This window comes from Gambusia affinis, linkage group LG23 (genome assembly GCF_019740435.1).
Source record: "Gambusia affinis linkage group LG23, SWU_Gaff_1.0, whole genome shotgun sequence".
Taxonomy (NCBI): Eukaryota; Metazoa; Chordata; class Actinopteri; order Cyprinodontiformes; family Poeciliidae; genus Gambusia; species Gambusia affinis.
Window position 1 is genome coordinate 10,383,383 of NC_057890.1, and position 17,649 is coordinate 10,401,031.

General features: G+C 38.1%; 1 protein-coding gene across 6 annotated transcripts in view; it reads right to left on the reverse strand.

Annotated features, from left to right (window-relative positions):
• Positions 1 to 1,826: 1,826 nt before the first annotated feature.
• The window catches only part of LOC122826363 (ELKS/Rab6-interacting/CAST family member 1-like), a 121,981-nt gene continuing 106,158 nt past the window's right edge, over positions 1,827 to 17,649 (reverse strand). For all 6 annotated transcript variants that reach the window (XM_044108137.1, XM_044108136.1, XM_044108139.1 and 3 more), the window contains one exon: positions 1,827 to 4,427. In XM_044108137.1, coding sequence (XP_043964072.1) covers positions 4,290 to 4,427 — 138 coding nt within the window. In that variant the 3' untranslated portion in view covers positions 1,827 to 4,289. The remainder of the gene's footprint in view (positions 4,428 to 17,649) is intronic.

Genomic DNA, 17,649 nt, shown 5'->3' on the forward strand with positions numbered 1-17,649 from the left:
ATCGTGTCCCTGAAGTAGGCGGAGAGGAAAATAAACCACTTGCACAAGATAACAGGCACCGTTTAGTCTGCATGTGGAAGAAGATAGAGAGCGAATGGAGGAGGCGAGTGGAAACCAGGAGAGAAGATACAATGTTATGCTTAGGTACAAACGGCGCTGGTGTTCATAAAAGTTTTAATAGAGCTGAGGTTGGGGTCATTCCAGAAGCTTGATGTTTTATCCATACCAAAACCAGTTCTGATGTGCGTTTTGGATGAGTTTTCTGTTAAACAAACAAACAAACAAAAAACCACACACACACACACACACACACAAACTGAGTTCAGGTTTTGAAAATCTAGCTGTTGATTTGATGTGAAATAAAAAGGAATCGGGAGGGTAATCCTTTTTCTTTATTGTTCCATCTTCATTTACAGCCACCGCCATTTATAATTATGAAGAACTAGACAAGCTGGACTTCCAAATGGGAAAACTGGATATGTTTGACCAACTCATAGATCAAAATCCAACATGGCTGCCTTACAAAAAAAAAAAAAAGACTTGGTGATTGCTAATATATATATATATATATATATATATATATATATATATATATATATATATATATATATATATATATATATATATAACAATGATTATTTCTACTTTGGTGATCTGTAAGTTAAATATTTCTTTCATTTTCTTTGGCTTTACCCCTAAAGAGTGGAGGTAAGGAAGACTGTATTAATGCACATAAAGGTATATTTGGTCTTTGGACAGATATGAGGATCTTTTTTAAGTATTCATGGGTGGCTTTGGATCGTAACCCTCCCCAATACTGAGGGTCCACTGTAATCTCATTTAGTGAACATAATGTTACAGTGTTTGACAGTCCCAGAAAGAAAGAAATATGTTATTAGGTTGCAGTAATAATGAAAGATGGCCTGGTCACCGAGAACATCAGTTAGCAAATCCCACCGGTTGTCAGATATACAACTGGAGAACAGCTAAGATAGTTTGTAGCAAACTCCTGCTCCTGGTCAGGAATCATCTGGTACAGCTTGTACTGCGCACTTCTATTTTCATTGGATTTTGACTGAAGCAGCATTCAGTGTGCTCGAATAACCCACATGCTCAGCTCTTGGAGCTCATTAGCTCCACCTCACAATTAATTTGACCTTTTTTTCCATGTTTTTTTCCACTTTCGGTACTGAAGTTCTGCCAGTCGTACTTGCAGTTCGAGAATCCTGGGTTTAACCAATTTACTACCCTCTGAAGCCTTGGGTCAAATGACTGAAACAAGCTCCAAACTGGTTCTTCCAACAGGACAGGAACCACACACACACACACACACACGCGCACATATTGAAACTGCTAACACTCGGCTTCAATAATTTGACACAAATTGTGTCCTTTGTTCTTACAAGTTGGAAAGCAAACAATTTCAATGATTTACCTGAAATCATCGAAAAAGGTGAAAGAAGTCAACAAAAAAAGTACCAGTTACAGGTTTATGTAAATATGCGAGGATGTAAAAAAGAAAACACACAAAAACTTTGAAATTGTGCCTCAAATTCTACTTTTCAAAAATTGCTGAATTAGTTTCTTGACTTGTCAGTTCGCCCTACAAAAGGAAACCCTCAAATAAATCTTCAAAAGTCCCAGAGATTATTTACAAATGCCTAATGCCACTTACCTTTTCTTGCAGACTTTAGCCTCTTGTTTCCTTTTGCCTCCTCCGTCTTCTTCCACATGCAGACTAAATGGAGACCGTTATCATTTTATGTCTAAACAAACTGTGAAGGAAGAGTCGAAACTACAGAAACGGACAGACCACAAAGCAAAAGTGAAGATAAAGCATTAATTTATTTCATTCTCTCACATTCTGATCTTTTGATCCTCAAGTTCGAAGTGAGTTGCAGTCAGCATCCTCCCCAGTAATGGACAGAATCAGTGAAAAAAAAAAAGAGAAGAAAAACAGAAAACAGAAGAAGGAATTTACATACAAGCTCAAATCTGACTGGGTCTCTTCCTTAAATGAGACACACATGTTTTTTGAAACCATCCATAAAATCTGTGGGATCAATAAATGTTTCATTTAAGAAGCCAAGGGCTGACTTTCGTGCATATAAATCAGCTCAAGAGTCCAAAAGGCATAACCTTCGAAACCAGTTAGATTTGAGGACGCATCGTAAATCCAAGTCTTCCAGCTTTGTGTCCAACCAGGTGACATTTTAAAAGAAAACCTCAAGACAGATAAGGTACAGCCTGGAAACTCACGCAGCCGATTCAAAAGAAGGGAAATAATGTCTACTTGAAATAATCCGCACCTCTGGACAGTCAGTGTTGAACTCAACAAGAACTCTGAAAAGTCTTCCCGGTGGAAACAAAATCTAACAAACATCCAACTATTCACAAAATGACAAAAGAAACAGAGTTTGACACCATATGAAGCAGACCAACCAAGATCTAATACTTTTATGTATATTTTTAAAAGAAACAAGCAAAAATATATCTGTATTTATATATAACACTTACTTCTCAGAAAGAAACAATGACGTTTCAGAAACTCTAAAGGGACGGTCATGAGGAAGATATGCTGAGGAATTATTTGAAGTCAACCTGATTTCAGTCTGGACGACGTAACTAAAGCAAAGATGTTTTCACAGAAGCGATCCACGTTTACAGTACATCCGAGTGTTTGAGTAAAGGTCCTGTTGCGAGATTCATTGTTGTTTCGGGTTTTTCCATTACGCGCGACGATAAATGGCAAACTAAAACGTCGTGATGTTAATTAAACGTACTGCTTGACAATTTACACAACGATTTACAAGAAACTAGAGAACCTTCCACCTTTAAATCGAATCCCTGGTAGAGGAGGACAAAAACGGCTTTTAACTAAATAAAATTTTTAAGCAGAGGAAAACTAAAAAAAAAAAAAAATACATATATATCATTACCTAGAAAATAAATCTACCGAAAACCTTTTTTTAAGATGCAGAAGCTCGCCTTTTTATTTACTGTTCGGAAAAAAAAAAAAGACAAAAAAGCACAAATGTTTATTAAGGCATATGCATTTTGATCTTCAAAAGTCATGAATATGGAATAACAGAAATGGCTACATGCTTAATCTTGCCAATATCTGAAGTGGCTGAAATTTTTTACATATCTATAACATGGACACAGTGTTAATCCAGGTTTAATCTGGTGGTGGGATTGATTATTAGATTTGCCACGAAACAATTAAATACGTGAAGGACCTATGATGCCGTTTTCTCCTCCAAAGGCCCTGGAAACCTCGTTGAGGCTGATTGGCATCATCAACGCTTGGAATTACAAACACGTAAATGAAATCTGATAAGTCTCTCTGCTAGAAAATGTTGCATTTATAACATTTTAACACTATAAAGAGCCAAAGCTTTTGGCAAAGTCAACTTTCTCCCATAATCTCCATCTCCAGATGCTTCTACCTTGTATTAGAGGACTAAGTTTTGTCAGATAAGCAGAAGAGGAGTGTACAAAGTACAAAAGGCAGAACAGAAAAAAAAATATTACTGCAAAAAAACCCCCCAAAAAACCCCTCATTTGTTTTACCAATCCTTACCAGGGTTGCCTATAGGTGTAGAAGGTGCTGAACACATTTGGACATATTTTTTTTTTATCAAACACCTGCAGAGAAAGGGGAGCAAAAACTGACTAAAGGTTAAAAAAGGTAGCAGCAAATGATGCAAATAGCAAAAGGCAGCTGAAATAAACACACTCAAACTGATCAAAACAACTGTGGCAACAACGTGCAAGTCTAGCATCAGAAGCAGCCTGGCAAGCCCAAAGAACTTTTTCTTTTTTTTACGCCTCTTTCTCGGGTTGAAAACATTTTCCCAGAGTGGAACCGCAGCCACCAGCCAGAACTTACAAGATGGTTAGTGTAACAGATGGTCAGTGCAGCACAAGTGCTTTCTTTCTAAGAAGAGTTAGAAAAATATATCTATTCTGATTTAATCTGCCAATAAAGTACTTTAAACTGACCACGGGACATCATTTCCTTCAGCTGGCACCGTTTGTTGATATTGGAAATGTATTTTTCTGTAGCGATGCAACACCAACATTCCTCTTAAATTAGAACAACTAGAGCACAGTTGATTTTCTTTCTCTTTCATGGAGGATTGTGGCGGCTTGCAGGAGATGTGATTTTTTATTTAATTTAATTTTTTCCCCCGTGTGTTCACGCTCAATGTTTGACTTGTGCATGCTAACGAATGTGATTTTTTATTTTTTCAGTCAGTCTGTGAGCGTGTGCGTGCACACGGCAGTCAGCAGCTGTCCTCCAAAGCATTGACGACTTGTTCCAAAATGTCCGGGCACCGGTCGGCGATCTGCTGCAGGACCTGATTGGCGTACTCCTGGAGCTCCGCCTCCTCCTTCTCACACGACACTAACTCCGCCTCCAACTGAAAGAAACACAAAAATGGGAGAAAAAAAGTAAACATTTTGTGACCACAATAAAAGACTTTCTCTTTCTGAAAGAATTCTCTTTGGACGTTGGATAACAAAATATGAACCTTTAGGTAATTAAACAATACTCCAATTTTATCTGTAGGTTCCACAAATTATGAAACCAGCTATTGGTGTAATATTTTCCAATTATGGGAGTGTTGAAGGCCAAATTCTTACAGTTCACAATCTGTAACTCTTGGATTTTCAAGGACAAATTACTAGATTCAGAGTCAGCAAAGCACATTTTGTGAATATTACTTCCCTGTAGAGATTTATGGCAATGCTTCAAAACTCAATAGCGACACATCATTCCCACTGTAAAATAGCAGATTAATAAGAAATGCCAGGAAAAGTTTGTCAAGTTTAATTTCGACAAATATTTCAGGCAAAAAAATGCAAAAATAAATGGAAAAACAGTTCAATTAACCAAAACTTCTTCTTGGTGTTAAACTACTGGTGACCATGAACTAATAATATTAGTTTATTATAAATGCAGCCATGTATTGAGTCACATTGACGAAACTGAATCAGTTTATATTGCACAGTAGTCGTCTAAAAATGTAAAAAGAAAAAAGAGAGACTAGGCTAATGAAGATTTGTCATATTTTAAAAAAATTAATACGATCCTCTGAATAAAAACAAATCATCAAAGTATAAGACGTTAAAAAACTCACTGTTCTGGACAGATCAATAAATTATTAGGCATCTTAATATTATCATTAGTTCATGCAGAAACTCAAATCGCCTCATGGGGAATTCTCAAATCCATCAGAGCCAATAGGATCCGTGGGATTTACAAAAAAATTACCTGGCCAACAGATTACAGGAGCCAAGTGAAAATATTTTCTCCAACATATTTTCTGTGTTTTCTGACCACAGAACATCGAAGGTATGACTGAATTTATTGGCTCGATGAAATGAGACAGATTTTTCCCCTCTTCATCGGCTGCTGGTTCAGTGAGTTTTAAACGCAGAGCGGCGATGCTGATGCACCGTTGGAAAGATCCGAAATTAAGGTGCAAACTCTTAGCCATCGCTAAAGCTGTGTTGCTGCTTTAGGCATATTATTATTTAGATGCTTAGTGTTTCCATTTCCTTACTAAGCAGGAAACCGAAAGAGGTCTGGAAAATCAAAACATTTCCATATGAAATGAAAATATGTTTCCATTCTCTTCCAGACCTGGCCAACTATTTCACCAAATCCTAAACTTTTCCACACTTTTCAAGAAATTAAGTTGTCATTCAGATATGATTTAGAAAAAAGTATATCTCAAGATGGTTACACACCCCCAAAACCCAGCGACCCCAACACCTCCAGTCGAGAGCAGGTGGAGTGGGGCATTCCCATAAGAGAACTGCACCTGTCCCCCCATGGTGATTGCATTTGTGTCTGTTTTAATGCTCCTATGAATGTAGATATGAATCCAGAAAGCAAACTAGATTGGGTTTGTGGGTGGAGTGTGTAAGACCTAACTGCAGAGTCTATCCCATCCCCATTGCCCTAAGCAACTAAAATTGAGATGCAGGACGGTGATCGGGGGTTGCTACATAGAGCTCCACCCGAAGTCTCCCCTCCCCAGTCCATGCTCCAGTCGAATGTGGCGTAGAGCACCATGGAGAGATGTTTGCAATTTGACACTTCTAAGCGTGTTTGAAGTCAAACGCGTACAAAACAACCCCTCAGATTATAAAATATGTGAGACGGTAATCTGAAAAGACCAGATCGTAGCTCCTTCTCTTCAAAAGGACGGGAACATTTCTGCAGCAAAGCAATGCTGCTGTTTTCTTTGGCTGCGGCGGAGCTGAGACGTCAAATCTAACCGGCTTAATGACCAATACATCTGTATCAATAAGAGTGCCGCTTAAACATTCGTGTAACACAAGCCTACATTTATGATGGTGTGTGTGTGTGTGTGTGAGGCCTGGGTCAGATATTGGCAAATACCCCCTCGTTATAGCCGAACCTCTTCATTCTCCTCTCATCTCATAGCCAGAAAAACCTCAGTGGTATTTTATATTACAGTGGCGTTATTCATGTGTAAAACTGCTCCAAGCAATAACATTAATGATTAATGAAACTCTGCCTATAAAGCACATGCATATATTGCTGATTATCCATATATTGGGTCATTTTTATTATTGGAGAAACTGAAATTGTTGATTTTTTTTCCCTCCCCCATTTAATTGCAGGGTGTGTTTGAAACTTGGCCCACACCAGGGACTAAAAGTCAGGACATCTAAAACCAGTTTTAAACATTTCTATTAAATCCTGGCTTTTCTCAGTGCTTCACGATTTCAAACAGTTCAGCTGAATTTAGTCATGACCAAATAAAAACATACAAAATAAAACTTGTATTCATTGGACTACTTATAGGAAATAAAAACAGCATACATTTTTTTCCCCCAATGCATTTTTAATGACCATCTTAGATTTAAATCTCCAGTCTATTTACTCCATAAAAGATTTGCTGCCACTGTAAGTCAGTTCAGGAGAAATAGCTTCATAGAAAATAATTAGCGAGCAAACATTTAGTCTGGATATTGAGAGAATCTGCAGATTACTTGCAAGTTGAGAATACAACTCGCCAACAAACCGTTTTTTTACCCCGTGAACTTTTCATGCTACCTCAAACCTCAACGGATTTTTCTGGGGATTTTCTGTGACAAACGAACACAATGTGGTGCGTGATTATTAAGTGGATGGGAAAATGAAGAAAAATGGGAAAAAAATTACCCAAGGGGCTGAACTCGAGTGACTGCTACATTTTTCAGATTTTTATTTAATCTCAATAAACTACATTAGGTTCATGGTTGTAATGTTAAGAAGAAGTTGAAAAGCTTGCAAAACAAATTTAAGAAGGGCAACACAAGGTCCTGAACGGAGCGATGCGGCTTGTAGGCGGTACAGATGGTGTGCAGTTTGGGGGGGTTTAAGGACTTTATGATCCATTTGACCTGTGGAAGAAGCTGCTTATTGTCCTCTCAGTCATGACTGTGAAAGAGCCAAGCTGCTTTAGGGAAAGCAGTCACTCAAGTAATTTCTGATGGGGTGGTAAATGTCTAAAACAGACCGGCAGCGGCTTCGTCACCTACGTCTCCATTTGTAAGACGTTGCGATAACAGATGAGGGCTTTAATGTATGTAGTGAAAGTAGAAAAAAGGGTTCAGAGGAAACATGCAGGACAGTTTAATGCCATGTTAAAAGAGCAAATGCTTGCCCCGCTTTGGAGACTACCCCCACTGCACAGATCTAAACTTACACTCTGACTCATTCACTCTTTCCAGGTGATGGATATCGGAAACATATGCTTTGAAAATTTGCCGCGCACCATCCAAAAGGCTTTTGTGGATAACGTGAAATTATCCATTTTTAAATTTTGAGGGAGAAAATCGAAGCGCATTATCGAATCTTTGAGGAATCCCCGGCACATGACAGAAAGGAAAAAAAAAATAAAAAAAATAAAGATTTGAAGAAAAATGGGGAGTTTTGAGCACATAGTCCAACTCCTATCACTGTTATCTGCTAGGTAACAGTTATCACCTTGATTTTTAAAAAAAAAGTTCATCCTTTTATCAGTGCCGCTAGCCCTATATAGCCACACAGTCCTTTAAGAGTGTTGGATTGAGCGAGCGAAGGATTTAGAGGCTCTGTTTTACAGCGAAGAACAGTGACATCGCCAGCATCAATCTGAGCGGGTTTTTTAGGTAATTCAACTTAATGGCTTTGCATTTTAAGCTGCAATCTCCCAGAACAACACGGCAGTAAAGATAAGGTTAGAGGTTGATTGAGAGGAGATAATCAGTTTAGTGCAGCTTTTCTTAAGCGACCTTGACCCACGCTTGACAAAATCGGTCGAAAACGATAAAAAATGTCAAATTGGGTAAAAAAACAAACACACACACACACAAGAGCAGGAAAGAGGTTGCAGTTTGTACAGACTCAATAAAACATAACGATAACAGATGCGATGCAATGTCTAATCTTATTTTCTGCTGCAACTTTCAGATGGTGGATTCAGAATTGTATAAACAGCATGAAACAATGGAATGGATCCGTCCTTCCGTTTAACAACCATTTAGGTTGTGGTGGTAAACCAGCGTGGCGCTTTCTGAGGATTACCGTATTTTCCGGACTATAGAGCGCACCATACCATAAATAGCACCTACACATTTAAAAAAAAAAAAAAAAAAAAGGAAACGTACATACATAAACCGCATCGGGCTATAATCCGGTATCTCCACCGCTCTCGGTTTGCCATAAGGACCCAGCAGAGGGCAGCATCCTAACAAATCTGCTGGATTTATTAAGGACTCGGCCCTGCGTCTCCAAAGCCGAACCAAGGATTCGTTCACGCCGAGTTTACGAGCAGCGGCTCTATTTTCCCTCCTGTACTACCTTCTCCAGCTTCTCCAGAATGCCGGTGCAAGAGTCCTGACTAAAACAAAAAGAGATCAGCATATCAGTCCAGTTCTAAGATCCCTGCACTGGCTACCCATTACTCAAAGAATAGACTTTAAAATCTCCTTAATGGTTTATAAAGCACTTCATAATAGAAACCCAGACTACATTTCTGATCTTCTTCAATCATATATACCACTCAGACCTTTAAGATCATCACAATCAAACTTTCTAACTATTCCGAGAGTCAGAACCAAACATGGTGAAGCAGCTTTTAGTTTTTATGCTCCAACACTCTGGAATAAACTTCCTGCTCACTGTAAGACTGCCCCTACCTTGAGTTTATTTAAAACAAGGTTAAAAACCTTCTTATTTGACATTGCCTATTCTTAAATGTTTGTTTTTAACTATATTCAAACTGTAATATTTTATTTTGTACATTTTTAATCTGCTTGGGCTTTAATTTACTTTCTTTCTATTATCTTCTTGTTGTTTTTAACTTGTTTTGTACAAGCACTTTGAATTGTCCTTGGCTGAAAGGTGCTATATAAATAAAGTTGCCTTGCCTTGCCTTCTGTAAAGCCCTCCACTTAAAAGCTGCATCACATGAGTGAAGAAATTTGTCCGTCGTGCCTGCTGCTAGCATGTGCTTGTTCTAAATGAAAATTAGCATTTTCTTCTTTGATTTCCAATTTTGACTTCCAATGATCCACTTCCTGCTAAAGAGCCCCCTGGTGGTTGAAGAGAAATCCACAGAAAAGCCGCACGGGGCTATCAGACGCATGGTTCAAAGCGTAGGAAAAAACTAGTGGCTTACAATCCGAAAAATACGGCCCTCTGAAGGCATCAATAGATTACAACATTATGAATATCTTTGAATTATTATGTCTTATTTAATCCTCAATACGACCAAAACACTTTATGCGCGATACTCCTACACAAATCAGACTAGATTTCCACCATGTTTTCTTGAGATACTGAACAATTGATAAGAACATCTGTTGCCTTTCAGGACCAGGTGTAAAAATAACTTTATTATTATTAATTAGCTGCAAAGCATAATTTTCTTGCTTCATCCCAGCCTATTGTATCTTCGTCTTTTAAATCAAAAACATGAAATTAGGGTGCATCAAATTTGAGGGATGAACCGAAGAACAAATTGTGAATTCAGGCCGACAAAGCAGCGATAATCAGTCCTGATTGCTGCTGAGGCTGTTTATGTTGTGCATAATCCTTTGGTTCTATTAGCTTGTTAGGAAAGATTATATGGGGAATCTGGGTCTCTACCGCGATTGATCTTGGAACAGTTTTCAGGGCATGGGGTGAGGAAAACCTGATGATCTTACATTACACATTCAATAAATTCCTTCACATAAAAGTTAACGTCTTACCTGGTTGTCTATTTTAAGCTTTATTTTTGTTTATTAAAGATAGGAAGGTATTACATTTTTACAAGGAAGTATACTTACCTCTTCTATGAGTTATATGTGATGAATAAAATTGAATAATTCAACAATAAACAATTTTACTCATTATTATGATAATGCTGTATTTGGCGATTTAAAGCAATTATACAAAAATGAGTGAGTTTAAACCGATTTAAACTTGTGAAATACTTTGGCATAAAGCCAAGTTAAAAGAGGACTTCTCACAAACGGAGAGATAATAATCTTCCAATAGGTGTTATAAATCAAAACAATTTGTGAAGCAGTTTCATAATTTTATATTCCAAAGAGAAAGTCCCAATAAATGTCTCGTCTTCATCTATATCAAGAGTTTTACGGCTGAATCCGTTTTAGATTTTGCATTATGAATTTGAATGCTGTACTTTAAACTTGCTGCTGGTCATGTTTTCATGAAATCTCAGTGTGTGGTACAAAAAAACAAAATAAAGAAACGTAGAAGATTGACATAAATGGAGAGCATAAAAAAAAGCCAGAATTGTGCTCCCTGCCAGAATATATGACACAGTAGTTCAGTTTTTACGGTGACAGGTGAGGGAGCGCACAACGCGAGGTTAAAGATCCAATCCTGATTAACTGAGTGGCAGAAGGGTCTGAGCAAAGAAGGGAAGATGAAGGTGAAGGGGTTACGTGTGAGTCTGTTACACAGAGAGGGTCTGTTTTGCTTTTTTTACTGCAGCCATTAAAGCTCCATTATCATGATTGATCATTATCGGCCTTACAGCGACACACACACACACACACAATGCAGGAGCAGCCCGTGCCCCGTGTTCGTTCACACACAGGTTATCAGCTCGAGAATGAGGATGACAGGTAAGATGTGTGTATGCACTGACCTTCTGACACGTGTTGCAGGGCCTGAACCTCTTTGCAGAGGAATGCTAATGTTTTCCAAAGAAACCATAAGTCAGCAAAGGAAGATAGGAGCATGAACAAACACTCACAAACGGAGAGCAAAAAGGGGGAGAAAAGGAAACAAAGGAGAGGAAGAACAAATGTATCTCATCTTACAATGGAGGATTTCTTGAGGACAGTTTTTAATTTACAGTAACTTAAGCCAAATGTTTGTATCTGTCTACTTCATGGTTGTTTATTGAAACACCAAAACTTCCTCGTGACTTGACTCATTTAACAAGAATGTTCTGGATAGGGAATCTTGTGTCTCCTCAGATCAGGGTCAGTTCACCTGGGGTTACATTGTTCTGCAAAAAGTATTCCCTCCCCTTAAAATTCTTCACATTTCGCCACAGAAAAACTATAAAGTTCAAAGTGAAAAGAAAAAGACAGAAGTTGTAGTTTGAATGCGTATTCAACCCTCTTTGATCTCATACCCCTTTATAAAACCCACAACTAATTCCAATTACCTTCAGGGGTCACTTGCTTATGAAACAGAATCCAGTTGAATGTAATTTAATCTTAGTATGGATCCAAATGTTCTCTGACCGTCTTAGGGAGAAAATTTATAATCAGGCAGCTTCATGACGGTGCAGGGAACACAGCAGGAAGTTTAAAGCAAGGTTAGGTTATTAAACGAAATCCCAAACTGTGAATACCTCACAGAGATCTGTTCTTCCATCCATCACCAGAAAGTGGAAATAACAAAACACAACTACAAACCATAAAAAGACAAAGCTGTCCACCTAAACTGACAGGCCGGGCAAAGAGAACATTGATCAGAGAAGCAGCCAAGAGGCCCGTGGTAACTTTATAGGTCCTGGACAGATCCACAACTCAGGCGGTAAAGTCTACTTTCAGATTACTCACTGCGAGTTGTTGAAAGAAAGCCGTATGAATTCTCATTCGCGGACTTGATGTGAATATCGATGGAGGTAAATGCAGGCCAATTCTGGAAGGACACCCAGTGGAGGGAAACCTTCAAGGTAGAAAACGACCCTAAACCTGAAGTCACAAGAGAACGACCGCGATGGAACAGCTAAGATCAAGGCATGTTCGCCTGTTAGAACGGTCCAGTCATGTTCTTTAGAGGAAAAAAGAAACATATTGCACACTCTATATGTGCAGAGCTGGTGAGACAAACCCCAAAAGGATCGCAGATGTAACAGCAGGAATGGTGGTTCTGCAAAGAAATACAGGCCCGGCTTTCAGATTTTTATTTGTAAAAAGATATGAAAGCCATAATTTTTTGAAGGGGGGATTTTTGTTGGCCTATTAAAAAGATGATGCAACAAAGAATACAAAGCACTGCATACACAGCAGCAACAATACAGTATTGGGTAGCCGTTGAGACTGCTGTATGCGGTTTGTTTTGACAGTCTGCGAGGAGCCGAGCTAGCAAAAATAAAGATGTCACAGTCCGGTGATGGCTTAAGATACATGCACTTTAATCTATTAGTATGCCTAAAATTAATCAATGCAACTGAACAAGACAGAGGATATTTGATGGTTTTCTTATTTGATTGGCACTGTTTTGTTCAAACCACAGGGGCTACATTTACACTAAAACGTTGACAAAAAGTGTCATATTTCTTTACAACGTAACCATCTGTGTCTGTGAAATATCCATTTTAAATAAACTTAGACTGCAAAAAAGCAAGTGTTCTTGTTTTATAGTAAAAAAAACCCCTCAACAACAATTCAATATAAAAGAAATACAGAACAAAAAGTCTTCAGTTCAAAGAGAAAGAGAGAGAGACAGATTCTCTCTCAAAGAGAGAGAATCTGAAAATGTCTGGAGGACATATCTTTACCTATTTCGACTCTATAATGGGGGAGATTATATTATGTAAAGTAGAAGGAAAAGTAGAAACACTAACAGGTGCTATAGAAATACCATTATGAGCAACAAAAATATAAATTGGCCTCTACTGACTTCGATCCTTCTGCCTGTTTTTATTCTAACCATTTTGCTCGTACAGACTTCACAGTGTGTAAAATGCTTCATAAGTTGGCTGCCGGTGCTGCACCAAGCCCAAAAGTGCCCATATTATGTCCAGCTCAGTCGTAGTGGAAGCAGCTCAGCTAATAACACAAGCTAACGAGCTGTGGTGGGAATACTGCTCGACGACTTGTGGCTAAAACTGCTCCTGGAGGACTGAAACACTGCGCTCTTTAACATCTCTGAAGAAAGTGTTTGGTGGGCAAATCAGAATCAGTTGGTAATTTTATTTTTATAGGCTATTTAATAAGCGAAACTCACTTCAAGAACAGATTCATATTTACAAGCACGACCTTCAAAGGTTTCCACCGTCCAACAAACAGGGCTCATGAATCTGAAGCCTGCACTCTAACTACATGGAGGAGCTTCAGAGGGAACAGGACTTACAAGGCATATAAACAAGGCTTAAAGCTTAAATTGGCCCTCGAGGACCAAATACACAGAGCTGGACTGACAATATAAAGTGCTGCAGAAGTAAACAAGAAAAAGACTGCAGCGGTAATTGCGTACAGTCAGAGTGAAACAATCTAAGGAAGATAAAAGCACTTGAGCAAAATCCCAAACTGTGGTTTTGAGTTTACCGTTTTATTCAAATTAAAGCTTTGAACAGGATGAGACACACAAATAAAAAATAAAAAGTTATATATAAAGCATTTTCAGTATAGTAAACAGAAGCACTGCCCTTAAATGCCTTCTCTTTCTAATACTGATCATTTAAATTCCTGAAATTGCAAAAAACAAAACAAAACAAAAAACTAGTCACAATTTCTTCACTAGTTTTTAGATAAAGAGATTCACCAGAAAGGACTACAAGTAAACCATCGATTAGGGGTTAGCAGTCAACATCTGATCTACCAGTTTATTATTTGGCATTTAGGATTATGATTAGCAGCATTTATAAGATTCATGTCAAGCAGTGGTCAATAATTATATAGCATGGGTGGTGTTATGGCTGATGAGGGCGGTGACTGTGAGGGAGGAAATGCTGTTATTTCAACACAAAGGTAGAAAGTTGAATGTTTGGAGAGTTGACATTAAAAATTGTCTTTAGCGTGTTAGCATTAGCGCATGGCTTGGTTAGCATCACAAGCTGTAAGCTGATTTCTTTGGTGCTTCTCTAAGTAATATAAATGTATTATGGCTTCAAAGGTCTTAAAATGTTACAAATAGAATATTCCCATATTTGGAAATCCTTTAAACAAGATGATTATGATTACCCTTTACCAAGCATTGAGTTTTGCAGAGAAGCCCCTCCTAACTCTGTTGCTGCACATTTATAGTCAGCTGGCTGAAAGAAGGTTGATATATATATATATATATATACAGATAAATATTTCAGCCTTCCTGTTGCAACTGTTTGTATTAAAGAGTAACAGCTCTGCCCCTCCCCCACGTTTTGTTTGCACACTGCCAGCCAGCAGGATGAAAGAACGCTGTTATACTTTCTCCATGCTTCCAGGAAATACAAATTTCAGCTGTTAGGAATAAGTGTTGCTTTTGGGCCCATATCTACAGTGTTTTACAACCATTATGAAGTAAATTCTTCCAGTATAGCAACTAAAAATGACTTGAACTTGTTGAGGGAAACATCTGCACCACTTATGTAGGGGAAAAGTGTGAAGCTGGACCGCTGTTATGGCTAACTCTGTGAGGAGGGCAGCACTTTGGATAAAAAGTGGGAAAGGACTAAAAGTGGAAAGCAGCTTTCTACACATTTTATTTTGTGTGTAAACTGAGGTCTTTGGCCTTCACCTGTCGCCAATACCAGCTTGTATTTGCATTACCATTGAAGGAGGAAATGGAAGAAAACACAGCTGTGAAAAGGAAAGGCAGCAGCTCAAGTGAGAAGAAGAGTGAGTAGCCCAAACACCGGTCACTGACAGTAGGAAAGTCAATATCAACAGGAAGATTGAAAGACGGATTTACAAGGATGGAGAAAAGCAATAGAGGCACACAAAGGATGAAAGAGATAAAAAAAAGAGGGAAAGTTCAAGGGTGAAAGGAGAGAAAGTCAGTGAAAAAGACATAGGCATGTGAAAAGAGGTCGTCTGGTAAAGTCATTAAGCCTGGATTCAATAACTCTGAAAACCAGCAGTTTGTCAGTAATGACCACTGAAGGCCAAAGTGTGTGTGTGCGTGTGTGTGCTTACGGATGTGTTGCTATGAAATAAGTACTGAGACCAAGTCGAGTCTAAGTTTTTTTTTCTACTTCTGTGTATCTGCTTTGGTCATACTACAAGGACACAAAAGTCCCAGTCAAGTTGAGTAAATCATTTCAGATTTTCTTCATGGACATGTTTGGGGTAGCTTGGAGTTTTTTGTGCCTTATGGCAGCAGGAGACAGGTCAATCTATTGTTCTTTACGTGATGATATCCACTGAATGTACATGTGTGGGTGTGTGCAATAGTCAAAATGATTATATGTGCCTTTATTTAAAGAGAAAACAATCAACCTTGAAGGAGGAAGCAGAGATGCTTGATGAAAGCCTAGACTAGAGACTCCAAACCACAACACAGAACAGATGGATGGTTCTGACTTTCTGCACAATCCCTAAACCTTATTGTCCAAACTCTACAAATGTCAAGGTAAGTCATTTATTGTGAAGTATACGGGCTACATTATTTGTTAAAATATGATCAAGGTAAAATGTTCTGGAAATAAATTCAAAATTCATGTAACAGCTTGGATTTACAATTCTCACTGCTTTGATCCTGGTTATGTAGTTTCTTGCGAGCTTCAACAGAGGACGCACCTCATTTTTACCACCACTGAATGTTTTAATCATAGCGGATGCTAAAATCCTACTGACAGACACAGCTGGACTTCCACTCCCATTGTTCGCTGAGTATTTACAGTCTGCACTATCTGTGGTAATGTTTTAGTTCCAGCTCTGCCCTGTCCTGTTTTCGTAAGTCCTGCCAATCAGAATTCACCCAATCTGTGACCTTAAAGCGACGGGCAGCTCTCAGGCAGACACATCAATGGCTCCACATTGTTCTTGCCAGCCAGGGAAGAGGGAATCATTTCGCCTCTGGACCTCAGGGAATAAAACTGGAAAAACAACAATAATGCCAACTGGAAACTTAATTTATTTTATTGCATATCTAGAACAAAGCAATCGCTACAATTTTCTGTACTCAGATAATTGCACAGACACTGGCAGAAGGCAAAATAAATGAAAAATTGCATTTAAAAAACCATTATTGATGAACAAAAGAAGTTCATACATTCAGTACTCAAACATCCATCTTAAGTTGTGTTATTACTTTTTATTGTCTGCTGTAATATCCTAATCTAATGTGTCTTCATTACCTGGAAGCAGGAAATTGTCATACTTATGAGAAATAAAAGTTTCAGTTTCTCTTATATTTATTAACTGAAATAAATATTTTTTCTAATAACATATTCAATTATTGAATGGGTTTGCATGTTTAACACAGAGTATTATATCTCCAGCTTTTTATCTGTGCTTTTCTAACACACTTTTTTCTTCCACTGAACTTTCAGCATTTTGAGAACTGCCAGCTTCTTCAGGATCTACATTTTTTTGTGATAACCTCCTGTAAGCCATAATCATCAAAATCGGATATTAATGCTTGGAATATGTAACTGGTTATTAAATCTATATGACCTAAGTTGCCTAATTTAATAATTGAAATAAATTAACTTTATGTTAATGTTCAAATTTGTGTCCGCTTTTTAAAAACAACTTATTGCACTATAAATTGGCAATAAAGGTGGAATTTTATCCACCTCGCAAAAATCCAATATGTCTCTCATTGTATAAAAAGACCCAATTTTCTCTTGAAATAAAGCGGTCACATCATAAGATTGACATCTAAATTCTGTAATTTTCTGGCTTGTTTCCTTCCAATAACTCGCAAGAATTGTACATAGCGGATTCAAAGTCAATTTTTCTGAAGTATCTCCAGTTTTAGTATGCCAAAAAACACACGCAGTTAACCTGGAACTATTTAAGTTTCAGCTGATAGAGTCACACGCTGACATTTCAGCCAATAACACTTCATTCATTTTTTTTTTTATGGCACCAAACACACAAACGTATAAGCTAAGGACTTAAATAGACTAACAGTAACACATACTCTAGTGCAAACATCCACCACAAATTCTAGAGAGCGCTTCCAAATGGTAAGATGGAGCAACACCCACATGCATTCGCACGAATGAAAACACAGAATATACGTTTTTCTTTTACTACCACACTTCAGACCATTAATAGGGACAGAAAGAGACTTCCTGAGTTTGTGAAGGAGAGCGGAAAATTCTGATGCCAACTCTCTTCAGTGCTCATTAGAGGCGTCATTGAGCCATAAAGCTTATTATTATGACTATGGCAGAGAAAACAGTGCTTTCAGGATAACCTCACCATACAAGAGAGTGCTACTTTGCAGCTAAG